This window comes from Tiliqua scincoides, chromosome 16 (genome assembly GCF_035046505.1).
Source record: "Tiliqua scincoides isolate rTilSci1 chromosome 16, rTilSci1.hap2, whole genome shotgun sequence".
In the NCBI taxonomy this organism is placed as follows: domain Eukaryota; kingdom Metazoa; phylum Chordata; class Lepidosauria; order Squamata; family Scincidae; genus Tiliqua; species Tiliqua scincoides.
In genome coordinates, this window is record NC_089836.1 from 4350780 (window position 1) to 4365778 (window position 14999).

At 49.1% G+C, this 14999-nt stretch overlaps 1 protein-coding gene across 2 annotated transcripts in view; it reads right to left on the reverse strand.

Moving 5' to 3' along the window:
- Window positions 1–14641, reverse strand: part of SETX (senataxin) — a 40873-nt gene extending 26232 nt beyond the window's left edge. For both annotated transcript variants that reach the window (XM_066610609.1, XM_066610610.1), the window contains exons 1-7: window positions 14544–14641; window positions 7960–8140; window positions 4366–4576; window positions 3521–3630; window positions 2251–2470; window positions 1164–1283; window positions 346–517 (exon numbers count right to left, since the gene is read on the reverse strand). In XM_066610609.1, the coding sequence (XP_066466706.1) occupies window positions 346–517; window positions 1164–1283; window positions 2251–2470; window positions 3521–3630; window positions 4366–4576; window positions 7960–8139 (1013 nt within the window). In that variant the 5' untranslated portion in view covers window position 8140; window positions 14544–14641. The remainder of the gene's footprint in view (window positions 1–345; window positions 518–1163; window positions 1284–2250; window positions 2471–3520; window positions 3631–4365; window positions 4577–7959; window positions 8141–14543) is intronic.
- Between the last annotated feature and the right edge of the window lie 358 nt (window positions 14642–14999).

Sequence of the window (14999 nt, forward strand, 5' to 3'; positions counted from 1 at the left end):
CTGGACTAGATGGGCGAAGCCAGCAGACATCTTCTGCGGGTCATTCTGAGGCCTGTGTCTTCTGAGGCCTGTGGAGGCCTATAGAGTAGGTCGCTGGCCTGGTGCGCTCCAGGAGAGGCATCCAGAGATTCCAGGTAAGTAATTGTAAAGAGTGTCCAGAGACACCTCTCTATATCGGAGGGTGGTTTAAACCACTCCAGGTAAGTAACTACAGTCATAGAGGCCTGAACAAAAGGAAGAGCGCCACTGGACTGCTTCCTTGATTACCAACTCCAAAAGCCACCCGAGACCTGTGGTTTTCAAAGCTTCAACCTACTTTGAAGGAAAAGAAGAACAAGGACTGACCCTGTGCAGCTCTCACGGATGCTCTTTATTTCGTTCTTATAACTTGGGTTGTTGATGATGTTCTGAAATGCCTCTACTGGATCAATGGGCTGGCCCCAGACTTTGGACCCAAGCTTATCCAAAATCACCATGAAACAGTGAAGTGCAGGCCAGAAAGGATCCTTGCTTTGATCTGAAAAAAAAAAGTATATGGCAGCATTTAGAAATCGGAATATCCTACACTCTTTGGGGAAGATGAAGGATGCTGAAATGTCTGGTGTGCACTCAAAATCCCCCACGACCAAAACAACAAGGGCCATAGGTCAGTGGTATAACATCTGCTTTGCCAGAAGATGGTTCCCAAGCAGGACAGGGAAAGACCCTGTCTGAACCACGGACAGCAACTGCTGATCAGCTCTGATCACAAGCTGCTAGCTGGACCAAATCCCTCACCCAGTAAAAGGCAGCCTCATTTTGGACATATGAGGCTGTCTTTTACTGGGTGAGGGATTTGCCTTCTGTGAAGTCAGATGCTAGTTCTTTATACATCCAGCTCCCTGGTGGATATTGTTTCTTGTTACTATGATTAAATTTGCGCAAATCAAATATATGTATAGATACTCAACCATCTGAGTTTGCTATCAGTTCGTGTGCAAAACAGGGTGCACCCCCCCCCCAAAATAAATCAGTGATTTCTATGCACACAGCGGGGAGGGCTCTGGTCTCCACAAAATAATTTTGTTTGGCCCGTACATTCTGCAAAAAGAATAGGAACTGGATGCGTGTGATCTGTTCTCAAGTTGCTTCATCACTGCTCCCAATGATTACTAATTAGTTACCCTCTGCTGGTTTCTCCATGACAGACATTATGGACTGCACGAAGTTGATTTGTTTGTCTGAGCCAAGCAGCAACGAATCCATCGCCTGCTCTTCCAACACTGTCAGCAACATACAGATGCCTACAAAGAAAAGAAAACAGAATTCAAACGACTGCAGTTATCTGACTTGGCCCCACAGTCTCCATCTTCAGCCAAAACAAAGCCATTAAGCTTGAAGGTCCAAGCGCAGTGTAGTGGCTGGAGGTGGATCAGGAAGACCCAGGTTCAAATTCTGACACAGCCAGGGAAGCTTCTGATTGTTGCTGCCTCCTGATCCCACCTCCCCTTTGCACTCCATTTTTGCTTCTTTTGAAGGCCAGGCTTCCACATAACCCCACCCTGCTATGACTCCACCATTGTGTAGAGGTCATCTGTGCCATCTGTGAGATGACAAGCTGCACTGGCTGAAATTTCCTGTTTTACACAACGGTTAAAGGTCCAGGATCCCTGAAGTGGAAAAGTTGGCCACCCCGACATAAAACAATGAAGTTAGCTTCCTAATCCTACTTGCTCCCATCTCTCACCTGTTTATTCCAAACCTCTGAGAACAGGCAAGGTGACTGTCAGGCCAGGCACCCATGACAGAATGAAGAGAGCAGCCAATCCCTCCCTTCTGAGGATTCTTCTTAAACCTTGCAAGATGCTGTCAGCCAACCAAAGAGCCAGACACAGGGTCTATTCTAGAAGGCCACTGGGCTACTCATAGTCGCTTGTCTCACCCTACCCCCGCTACATAATCTCAGCAGCAAACATTTTTTTTAATTAGCCTGTCCTGGAGCAACTAGATGCACTGGGCTTCTTATCTTGGTCCTCTTGGCCACTGAGAAGCAAGGTAACAAGAAAACTCTCCCACTTCCAATTAGCAAGATTCTCCCCAGCTGTGAAAGATGGTTGCAGGCTCCAAGGCAGAAGCAGATTTTTACCTGAATGTCACACACCAGTTTAAAAGCACAGCTCTAACCACTACACCAGGTGAGCTTTCCCTTTTAATGAGATGGGAAAGAAATTAGACAACGTTAGCACCACAACCGTGACTTTTCAGACTCACCAAGCCAGTAGTTTTTGTAGTTGCTAGTATCGTACAGATGGGAAGGCAAGAGGACGAGTTTCCCCTTCTCAATCACCGAAGAGCTGTAAATATCGGGACTTTCAAAGAGGCCCAACTCAATGACTTTGAACAGACAAGTCAACACTTCCTGGATGTCATAGTAATCATCCCTGTCCACCTTCCCCAGGTTCCTGGCTGTCAGGATGGCCCAGCGACGGATCTGTGGGTTTGAGGAGACACCTGGAATCACACCTTTGAAAAGTTACGGAATGTGGTGATGGCACTTGGTCTGGATACCTTTAAAAGAGGACTGGGAAGATTTATGGAGGAAAAGTCCATGGCAGTCCATGATGAGAATATGCAACCTTCTGGTTTTAGAAGTAGGCTCTCTCTGAATGCCAGCTGCAAGAGAGTGGCAACGGGATGCAGCTATGTTGTTGTCTTGTGGGCTCCCTGAGGCACCTGGTGGGCCACTGTGAGACACAGGAAGCTGGGCGAGATGGGCCAGTGGAGCTCTTCTTATGTTCTTATCAACACACACCTAGAAGAGGGTCCATCTGGTCAAGTCTACCCACTGAAGCCCCCCTCTCCTGTACCAGTGACAACAATAGTGCAAGTTACCCATGAGACTCAGGTTGTCAATGCACCTAGCACCCACCCACACCTACAAACTGAAAAACCCCTCAGAAGCCCCCATATCACAGAAGCTCCCACTGACCAGTGGGAAGTGGGAGAAGAAGCGGTTGCATGAGAATTACCCACAGCTGCCAGTGATATGCTGGAGGTGAACAGGCCAGGCAGTGCTTTCCTCCAGGGCTTCCAAACAACCTGTCTCAGGCACTGAGTAAGCAAGCACTAGAGCTTCACTTTCCAAGCCACACAACTTGTTATCGGCCTCCCCTCCCCACCTGACAAAAATCTGCACCCTACAAAAGTTATATAGTACAATGGGCCCTTAGTATCCACGGGAGATCTGTTCCAGGACACACACACACACACACCCCCCAGTGGATACCCAAATTTTCAGATAATGAAATCCGCGGGAGTCCCAGCTGGCAAACTGGAAGTGTCTTTCAGAAGACTTCTTGGACGCAACCGCAAGGTACTTCTGGTCATGTCTGGAAGGTTCCCTGAGGACTGGGGATCTGTGGTTAGTTAAATCTGAGGATGTGTATAAGGGCCCATTGTATAGCACTTCGTCTTTCAAAATGCCACACCACATTTAAGCCAAGGGAACAGAATGGAAAAAAAAACCCCAGGGACAGCTCACCACTTCATTGGGGTGCACCATCAGCAGGTAGATGCCTGGATGTTTGTCCATCACCTGATAGGGGTAGTTGTTCTTCTCCATTTCGCAAAGAGCCGAGACACATAGCTCACCTGAACCCCAGAGAGAGAACACTGTGGTTAAATTAGCTCCCTCCCGGCTAGTTTTGAGAAGTCCAAAGACACGTCTGCTGAGGCTTTCAAACTCAGCTTCGCTCTTCTCTCCTGCTTGGCACGTGCCTGTTAACTGACTGCTTGTTAAATTATTTTCTTTTTTTAAACCCTTAGGATTGTACATTTGTAAGCCGCCTGCTTGAGAAGCAGGATCTTTGTTGGCATCCTTCAGTCTCGGAAGACTATGGTATCGCGCTCTGAATAGTGTTCTGGAACAGAGCGTCCTCTCCAGCACGCGAAGCCTGGGTAAGGTAGATATGGAGGATAGACTGTTACCCATGCAGCAAATCCCCCCTCTCCACGTCGCTGAAATGGTCCAATGGAAAGGCAAATGCCAATACGGTTGGTTCCAGCGACGTCGCAGGAATTGCCAGAATGTGACTGTGTTCAGCCATGAACTGCCTCAGGGATTCCGGCTCTGGATTTTGCCTCGAGGTTGACTCCTGAAGCCTTTTCCATAACGGGATGTAGCCAAAAGGCAGTGAAGGTTTGGGGTCAGAGTTTTCCTTCTCTCAGATGAGCTGCCTTCCCAGGCTGACGAGTCCAATCTACCCGGTGGCTGTTTAGTCGCCTCTTACGACAAGTACAGCCAAACTGAGGGCCTATTCTTATCCCCAGCCCTCAGGGGACGAAGCAGGATATATAGCAAATAAAACAACCCCAACAGGTACTCACTGAGAGGCTTATCGAGAAGCAGATATGGATACTTCAGTATTTCAAGTAATGGCACTCTGAGGTCTTTTTCAAAGTTGAGGGGTCCTGTGTAACAGGGAAGAACCGTTTCCCCATCTTCTTCCACAATGAATAGGTCATCATCTTCACCAGCCCCGGCCATGGTTTTCTTAAAGTGCAGAATAAGGCGAGTGGTTTCCAATTCCCACAGTGCCTGCGAGTAAAAAGATATATCATAGATTTCAAGGTTAGCCGTCACACTGTCTGCCAGCTGCCTACCATTAATACAAGTCACTGTATAGGACACACTTGCCAGGTAGGTCAGGATGCAGTTTTGTGGAGCAGGCTTGTGGGGGAGGAATGCCATCCATCTGATAAAGCCTCTCTCTTTAAAGGAGGAGATTGCATCGGCTTGATGCAAAAGAAATGACAACTCTGTATGTGCTCGGAGGCACTGTTTATGTATTCCCACTGGCTAATATATCAGTGGCACCTGGCATTCTGAGGTAGCCCAAAACCAGGAGGTTGCACATACCCCTCATGACTTGTAACCCGTGATGAATTTTTCTAGAAATCTGTCCAATCCCCTTTAAAAGGCATCTAGGCAAGCCGCCATCGCTATACCCTGGGACAAGGAGTGCCACAGACCAATTAAACGTTGGGTAAAGAAATACTTCTTTTTGTTTGTTCTAACTCTCCCAACACTCCATTTTAGCGGATGGCCCCTGGCTCTGGTTTACTCCCTCAACCCAAAGATGAATCAGATGAAACAGCTAAAGACTGGTTAGGAAGAATATGAAGTCAGAATACCTGTGTGTGCGCAATGGGGAGGGGGGGGAGAATTGGTCTATAAAGAGTTAAACTCTCTTTCTCTGCACCCCAGTTGACAGTTGGTGACAGCTATGCAAATAACTGGGGGGGGTTCTGATTGGCTCCACAGCTAGAAGGTTCCATGAGACCAGCATATAAAAAGGAGAGCAAACTGCAGTTTGGAGCACACAGTTCTCTGTGGGCAAGGAAGGAGGCTGGGCAAGGAGTCTCCAGAAGGGCTCACAAGGAGAGACTTGAGGATTCAGCCAAGACCCGAATGTCCATACATGGTCCAAGTTACCTACCAGAGGCTGTTCTGCCCCCAAATCCAGCTTTCCAGCATCTAACTACCAGTCACAAAGGAAAACAACACTTACCCTTCCAATAACCTGCCCAGCAGAGGGTTTAGGAAGGGGAATAGCTTGGTATATGTTCTGGGGATCTTTGCTCTGTATATCAAGGCTTTACCGTTTATCTCTTTCTCAATAAAAAAAAATATATTTACTCTTGGTCAACTTCACCCTGATGCCTGTGTGTGGTCCGTACTTTTCTATCACCCGTGGTTGTTATAAAGGTGGCGGCCCCCACTGGTTGGGCCAAGTCCAGCAGCTGGTGACCAAAAGGGCCATGATAAATTTGGCTAACGCGCTTGGAAGACAAAAACATGGACAGGACTGAGAAAGGGGCCATCAAGATGAGACATGGCCAAAGACAGCCAACCGTGACCAATGGAAATAGGAAGCAGTCTGCAGCCAGAAGCCAGTCTTTCTGCTCTTTGATTTAATGACAGGCATTTCTCTGTATCAGTCGCCTCACCGAAGAGGCCTGCTCAGTCTGTGCTGCAGCTGCCCCTACCAAGGTGTCCTCTGTGAGGGAAACAGGATTTCCTGTTTCTCTGTTTGGCACACATTCCAGCTGCCACGTTGAGAGAGCTGGTGTTAGCAAGGAACTGTGGGCCTTGGCAAATGGCTGCTTAAGGATCTGCTCTAGGGGGTCAGGCCTCGGACAAGGGGCACCGCTTGTAGACTGGAGTCAGCAGAAATGCTCATCTATGCCTTCTTTGTTAACTGATTAAATCCAACTCTCCTTCTGGATATGTTCTTGCAGCTGTCTCTTATCTGGTCATCGTTACCTTAATATAGCCACAGACCTGCATTCTGGTCACGGATTTAGGCCTTCCTGTCCTCCTTGTTAGCCAATTTCTGTTTTCCCCTCGCCGCGACCTCTTAACACGCAGAGCATGTAAACTGGATTTGTGTGTGAACAGATTTCTTGTCATTCTTCTATACCTGACAAAGAGCCTACTAAAAAGTCATGTATTATGTGTATGTCTAGGGGTCTGACTACTCATCAGTCCAAGCACTCAAACAGCTCAATTTTGACCTCCAGCCAAGGAGTCTGGTTTCCACTTCCTACTGGCCGACTGAGGCAACTGTGGCATTGTGAAACCCTTGCTTTCGGTCTATTTTAGTTCCCACTTCCACTCTGTGGTCTCTAGGACTAACTCTGGCATATATTCCTGAATGGCCCCTCTCCCTTTCACTTCCCATTCTAGAAAGTTAAAAAAAAATTCTAGTATGTTCTCGTGCTTTGCACCAATCTTGTCCTAAGAATGAAAGGGAGAGATTAAAACCAGGTTGCTACCCATGCCTGGGTGGATCTAAAGGGGGCATGGATGCGTGGCCCCCCAAAAACGGTCACACCAAGTGCCCAGGTCTACCCAGCAGGTAGATCTGGACTCTATGTCCACGCATGCCCAGGTCTACCCGCCCAGCAAATGGCCATGGAGGCAATCGGCTCAACCAGGACCCCAGGTAGATCTGGGCTCCAAGTCCGGGCTGTAGCCCAGGTCTAACCATCTGGTTGATCTGGGCTCTGGAGTTAAGCAAGTGCTCATGCTCCCCCCGCCCTGCCAAACACAAACACTGGATCAGCCCCTGTACCAATGGAAGAAGCTTAGCACAAAAGCCTGGGCTGACAATCTTCTGGAAAGCCTTCAGAAAAGACTGATAAAAGAAAGAGAATTCAAAATAGAGTTTCTTGGGGGGGGGGGGGTTACCCCAAAACCTGGGGAGGTCCTCAGGCCTCATGCAGAGAAAATCTATGGTTGCTAGACTTTCAAAATCTGGTCTTTAAAACAGCTATTTCTTCAGCTCAATGCTCTTGTAAAAATAAAGGCCTGTCTGGGATGGGTGCTTAGAATAAAGAACCCACCTATGGCAAAGGGGTTGGAGAGATGGGACTGTGGTGGTACTTTAATTGTAACTGCTGTTGAGAAAAAAAAAAACCAGGACAGAAAGAGGGAATTTTAAGGGAGAATGGGGTCTATTTTCTCAATTTATGGGAAGGGAAAGGAACTCTGCATGTGCACAGAGGCACTTTCACTCTATTCCCACTGGCAAATAAGCATAATACGCCGTTCCAAGACATCACTTCTGGATCACAAGTTGGGAGCCTGTTGGATGAATTTGGGTTGAGAATGTGGGAAAGATGCCTGGCTAATCAAGCCAGGCTGATATTTCTGGGCCTTTGTTGTGGTAGTCAAAATAAAGAGTTGTTTGCTTTCTCTGTTTACGTTATGATCTATGTTGCAAAATAACTTCTTGAAAGGGAAAGGAAAAAGTTTAAGTTCAGTCTGAGGCCATAAAGATAAAGATGCTACCAATGCAGCTGGTAATTTAAAGCTAGCCTCCTGCCTGCCCAGATCTACCAAGCCTGTGCCTACAGTCTGTTAGCCCCAATATCCTGGGGACACAAGGTAAGACAGTTTAAGTCCAAGCCATTCACCTCGTGCAATGACGGCACTTCATCCCTTGCCTTGTGGTACCCATCCACACACTCGAGGCAGTAGCAGAGGTCCTCGTTGGCTGCATCGAGTTCATCGGCGGGTAGCGACTTGGTGGCATAGCTTTTGAGTAATGAGGTCCTGCCGGAGTCATCAGTCATACACCAACGACATGTACTCATCCTGCAGATCAAGGCGGCAACGACAAAAACAAAAACAGAGAAGAGTAAGTGTGAAACATACACATGAAGGGCGGGACACTGAAAAATCCCAGCTCCACTTCAGCAAGGCGTCTCAGGAGCAGTGCCCATATTTACGGTGTGCTATTTGGAGCCCCAAGCTCGCACATGAGAAGAAAGGGTGCACTGTTTTCTGAAAATGGAAGGAGCAACTCTTAAAAACCAGACCACATATCAGGAAGTCGATGCCCGCATCCGCCTCTCAGTGTGCTGCATCCACCTCTCATATATATATATGAAAGAAAAGAATCACAAGTAATTCCACTGAAGTTGGTACGATTTATCAAGACCAGTCTTAACCACAGGGGCAATATGAAGACATTGCTGTAGCAATATTGAGAGCCGGTGGCGCACAGAGGCACACTGAGCTGCAAAAGGAAGAGACAGTACAGTGCATAGCGCCAAGATAAGCCTTAAACACAGGTGCAATATGAAAACATCGCTATAGCAATACTAAGAGCCAGTGGCGCACTGGGCTGTGAAAGCAAGAGTTCCCCAGAATCTTGCCTCTGCGCAAATATGCTTGGCGACATTAGATAAGCTGCCACTCCCTGCCTCAGTTTTCCCACGATGTGGCTGAAACTACAGGTGCTCAGAAAATATAAACAATGAACAAATAACCCACAAACCACATGCACAGGAGTACTCACTGAAAGAATTTAGCTTGGAGAGAATACTTCCTAAGGGACTGAGCCCTCCCTGCGGAGGAATTCATGCATCTTGGTACAGAAGGCCCACTAAAAAGGGGGGGGGGAAGGCTTAAAATGATGTCTTCTGTTGAATCACAGTCAAGGTAAGAGATCTGACCCAGAAGGTGCAAAAACCTTCTGGGGCAAGAGGTGTGGCCCAGTGGCTGAGCTGCCACACTGCCCAAAGAGCTAAAAAGGAGCAACTCGGGTTACGTCACAAAGCCAAGGTGACGAAGTGCTATTACCTATTGGGAGAAGACAAGAGTTGCTGGTGAGCCACCTATGATGAGGAGGCGTAGGAGTGTGGAGAGGTCAGCTGGCCAGAATGGTTAAGACCTTGAGAACATGCCTCGGCTTGATTTACAGCGGCTCGCAGACGCTTGATGGCACACAGCCAGAAGAGATGAAAGGGAAAACATCTGGTGGACTGGGAGGATTCTGTGAATTCCTCTCCCAGAACCGTACTGTAAAACCCCCATTAAAAGATGGTGGTTTTAGAGTCGCCTGCCTTGAACCACCTTGAATGCTTAAACCACCTTGAATGCTGTGTCAAAACACAGAAAGGATACATAAATACTTAAAAAAAATCCGACAGATTTATGTGCCCAGTCACCAAAAAGTCATGTCTGTTGCAGGATTCAGCAAATCATACTTCATCGAGGGAAAGCGTGGGGGGCAGGATAACATGAAGTCTATTTTAGACTGCAGACATGCACCTGGCAGCAAGCCCCAATAAGGGGCTTACACCTGAATAAAGGGGCCCCAATAAACTGAATGGGGCTTACACCTGAGTAAACATACCAAGGATCTACCTGCTAGTAACTCAGCCGCTACAGTCAAACCACAAAGCAGCCAATTCCCAGCTTGCAATGCGCTGCATGGACACCACCATAGGGGACAGAGGCATTTTGGCACTGATGCCGGCACAGTTTGAAAACAGACAACTTTTTTTTTTTAAAGGAAGAACCGTGGATGAAGACAGGCACATTCCAGTGCTGCATGCTTGACTTCACTGCGTGAGACCAAGGAGAAATGATCCTTCGCTTAGCCAGTTTCAGAAGCTCCCCCCCTTCCACACAACAACAGGAAATGGTATTCCACCGTACTTGGCTGAATGCCCCATGGCAAGACAACTGTGGAAAACTCAGGACAGATGACAAATTAAATGCCAAGGAATGCAGGGAGGTTTTTCCACACGCTGGACTCTGTGTCAGAAGCTGCGAGGAGGCCTGTGGTGCTTGGCTATTAATGGAGCAAGGGCATTAATTTTTATTAAGGAGCATTTTGGGGTTCTCCAGCAAAACAGCTTGTAATAACCAACTTTCCCCATACTTGTGACTAACTCTTAACTCCCAGCTCCACTTTCTCTCTCTGGCCCACAGTGGGTTTCTTATGCAAGCAGTAGTTACTGCCACCAGTCCCTTGAATTGACACTTTTAAGGCCTGCTGGGTTTCTAATCCTTTCTGCCTTTGTTTCGCAACACTAGCCACTTAGCTTAAAGATCTTTTCCGTCGGTCAGGAAATGCATATGAGGTATATAAAGTAAGTTTATCGAGAACAACTAAACAAAAGGAGAGAGAATCCCTCATGCATAGAAATAAGTTATAAGGAATAAGACACAGCAATTAAAAATAAGAAATTCTGTCTAGCCTAACTGCCTGATGCCTGGCTTCTAAAATGAGTCTGTGGTGGTCCACCCATGGTGTGATCAAGAAGGTTCCCCACTGACTCCAGACTGCGGCGTGTCCGTGCACCCTTGACAGACAAGAAGGAAGTGAACCACAAGGCTTCAAACATCCCTCTTTGAGACAGCATCCCTGGTGACCCGAAAAAAAATCTGTCATTTGTCTCCCTCCATAAATCTGTGGACCATAACGCTGTCAGGAACAGCCAGGACACCCAGCACCTCATGGTCTGGTCTCTCCCCAGGTAGTGACCCAAGTGCACATCCCCCATAATTTATGATATTACTCTGAACCCAGTGGTTCCCAAACTGGTGAGTCACAAGTCATCCCCTCTTTAAGGGGAATGACCCTACTCTAATGGCAGCTACAGTGCTGTAGAGATCACAGCGCTGTTGATGCCAAGGGACTTATTTCTTACTTGAGGGCACAGCTGGAATTAAATATATAAATTTAACTGTAAGATGTAAAAAAGCAACCAGAAAAGTAAGCAGATCTTCAAGTGCCACTAAACCTGTCTCTGGCCTGTGGGTGCTTGGAAAAAAATCATCTTAGAAAAATGCCCCACAATAGCCACTCCCAAACCAACCAATACAAGGTGGCCACCGGCAATCAGGCAAGTCTGTCCTTAACCATGCTTGGCACGTATGAACGAAGCCAGTGACCCAGATCTAAGAGCACGGAGAAGCCCAGTGGATTTTAAGTTTTATTCCCCCCTTTGAAGACCAAATTGCCACATTGCAAACAGCTTATGAAAAACGTCTTCAGTTTCAAATGCGCTTTCCCACATGGCTTGAAGGGAGCAGCCGTTTTGAGGACAGAGACCTGTCTCTTTTTTAGTCCAGGCACCACGTATGTCATATGACCACGTATGTCATATGTCATTCATAGGCGCTATATGAACACCTACTTACTCCCACTTGCACGATTGTTGGGAACACAAGTTTCCCATACCCAGAGAGTATTAAACATGCTACAGCTCTACAAAAGTCAGTGCTGCCATTCAGCAGCACACAAGGAAACAAGTCTCCCCCTTTAATCTTGAATTCTTGCCAACGCATAAAAACAATGTGAACACCACTGATTATTCCAAAGTAATGCCACGTCTGCCCATCAGGGCACACTTTTTATAATGTTGACAAGGTTGGCATCCAAAGTCCCTTGGGCTTCAAGCAGAAGATGCCTAGAGGCTTCTCTTTCCTTTGTGAATGCAGAGAACCTCCCGGTGGGAGTCTCAGTTTCTAGTCTTAGAGGAGAGAGAGAGAATAGCAAAGGTGGAAAAACAGGGAATTGTTGACAGTCCTGCACATGGCCACAGACCTGTGGGAAAGGAAAACCCACAGCTCTGGGAAAGTCAAACCTATCAAGCTCCTTGGCAAAAGAACCAGGAGTGAGGTTTAAAAATCATGGGAGATTCTGCACAGCGGTGAAGGAACACATAAGAACAGCCCCAGTGGACCAGGCCATAGGCCCATCTAGTCCAGCTTCCTGTATCTCACAGTGGTCCACCAAATGCCCCAGGGAGCACACCAGACAACAAGAGACCTGCATCCTGGTGCCCTCCCTTGCATCTGGCATAGCCCACATGTTACATTCCTCAAGGAAAGAAACAAAACAAAGCCAGCTCCTTCCCACAACCAGAGTCCTGGTGCTTTAACAGGATAAACACATCTTGTGCTGGAGATAAACTACTGACAGCAAACAAAATAAACATTTAAGATGACATATCCAGGGCTGGGGGGAAAAACCCCCCATAAAATATAAAGCCTGAGAACTAACTCAGTCTCTTGCCAAGTTCCCCGTCCCAGGTGGAAATTAGGAAACCGGATATTCTCAAAGCAGGAGAAACACAAACAGTGCACACTGAAGCCACACAGGGCATTCCACCACTCAGAAATCGAATCATGTGGTCAGGAGGTGGGGGATGTGACATGCACCAGATGTAGGCAGCTAATGGGGCTCTCCACTGAGGCCCACTCCACACCTGCCCTCCAAATCCTGCCTATAAAGTCAAGACACAGAATTGGACCCAGGCATTGCTCTCCCCACGGCAGGAGACTCAAGAACACTCTCAGGTGCAAAGCCCGGCCAGTCATTTGCTCAGTGCTCCAGCTGTTTGCCCAAGCCCCCATCAATCAAAAACCAAGGTTTGGAAAGCACCAACGTCCTTGAGAGAGTGAGAAGTGCTCCCAAAACAACACATGCCAGCTCTGATTGATGGCCTGGCCCTCTGCCCAGCTGCTGTGGTGATTACAGAGGGAGGCACAGCCCAAAGAGATTGTGGGGACGGACAAGCGCAGAGTGGCATGGCTATGCCAAGCCCAGATGCCTTCATACTTGTTATTAGAAAGCGAATCTCTATCATAAGAACCTCAGAAGAGCCCTGCTGGATCAGTTGGTCCACCTAGTCCAACTTTCTGGATCGCACAGTGGCCCACCGGATGCCTCCAGGAGCATGCAAGATAACCAAAACCCTGCATCCTGTTCCCCATCTCTTGCAAGTGGCATGTCAGAAAGAGCCTACTTCTAAAACCGAGAGCAGTGATTTTCAACCTTTTTCATCTTGCGGCACACTGGCAAGGCACTAAAATGGTTAAGGCACACCATCAGCTTTTTGACAACTGACAAGGCACACAGTGCTGTCAAATGGGGGCTCACATCCCCCAATGGCCCTATTGATAAATGACACTTTCCCAAATTCCCGCAGCACACCTGACGACCACTCAGTGCGCCATGGCACAGTGGTTGAAAATGGCTGACCAAAAAGGCGCACGCCCCCACCGTGGCCCCTGTGATGGACTGCATCAATCTGTTCAATCTCCTTTGAAAGATATCCAGCCCAGACACCCTCACCACAACACTGTGGCAAGGAATTCCACAGATCAGTCATATGCTACGTAATGCAGTCTTCTGTCTACATGTGCACATAAGAAAACACATCCAGGAGAGCAAAAGCACGTCCTATAGTCTCTCACAGTACTTTGTTTTTTGTGGAATACTTAACCCCTCTACTCCAGTCCTCTGGCAGGTACCCAGGGGAAGGCAAGGCAGGACAAATAAACACAAATGACAGCTGAGCTGTAGACAGCCCCAAAGGTTTGTGCATGCTGTGCACCTGAACATGAGAAGAGCCCCGATGGATCAGGCCAAAGGCCCATTTAGTCCAGCGTCCTCTATATCACAGTGGCCCCACCAGAAAACCTCTTTCAGGGAGAGAGAGAGAGAAGCTGGGAGCTTTCAAGGACAAAGAAATGAGGAGGGGGAAAAGTACACTTATAAACGGATGCATCTGATGAAATGATTATACAGAATTCCTTACAAGTAACATGACTGAGAAGTGCCTCAGGTCTGGGTTTGTACTTTCTAACAGTAACAACAGAAGGAGCCCCTCTTGTGATAGCCAGGAGAAAAAGGAGGCCAGGGGGACACGGCATCCCCTCCAAGGAAAAGCACTGCGGGGACCCCCATGGCTAAAGGAGGAGGAGGCTCTTGCTCCCGTCTCTGGCAGAAAGAACCCTGCTCCCACTGGCTGGTATGCTGGGAGTGGGGGGCTGGCCAGAAGGGAGGTTGGCTGAGATGGGGGCTGCTGGCTAGCTGGTAGGGAGGGCTTGGTGGGGGGCTGGCTGGGGGGCTGAGGGGGGCTGGCTGGCAGGGGGGCTTAGGGGGGCTGGCTGAAGTGGGGGGCTGAGGGGGGCTGGCTGACAAGGGCGACTGGGGTGGGGGGCTGGCTGGCACGGGTGATTGGCTGAAGTGGGGGGCTGAGGGGGGCTGGCTGGCAGGGGTGACTAGGGTGGGGGGCTGGCTGCCAGGGGGGCTGGCTGAAGTGGTGGGCTGAGGGGGAGCTGGCTGAAGTAGGGGGCTGGCTGGCAGGGGGACTGAGGGGGGGCTGGCTGGGGTGGGGGGCTGAGGCCCAAGAGGCCCTCCCTCAGCTGACGCACAGAGAGGGCCCGGCAAGCGCCCCGAGGCGCTACTTACGCGGCTGGAGCCGGGGCGGGCGAGCCCCACCGCCGCCTCAGGCCGGCCCTCCGCCTGCCGCCCGGAGCGAAACAGCGGCCAACCACCGCTACGCCTGACGTCACTTCCGCTCCGCCGCCTCAGCCCTCACTCTCCTCGGCCGCTCCGCCGCTTCCCGCCTCCCTGTGGAACGTTCGGGGAAAGCACGTAGACTACAGACCCGCCTTGGATGGCCAAACTCACTTTCCATGGCCTGAGGTGGCTCGATCAGCAAAGTGGCGCATAGACTACGGCAAGGCTAGACTCACAACCCCGATGCCTGACGACGGGCTATGCGTGGCATCTGTGCAGTGCTGGCACCTCAGGCTGCGCTCAGGGCCACCGACTGCCTGGCTAGGAGCACTCGGGGGCCCTCCCAGCACTCAGCCGCACTTCTGGCCTCTCTAGGAGAACAAAAGAGCATAGAGGAGCCTGCGG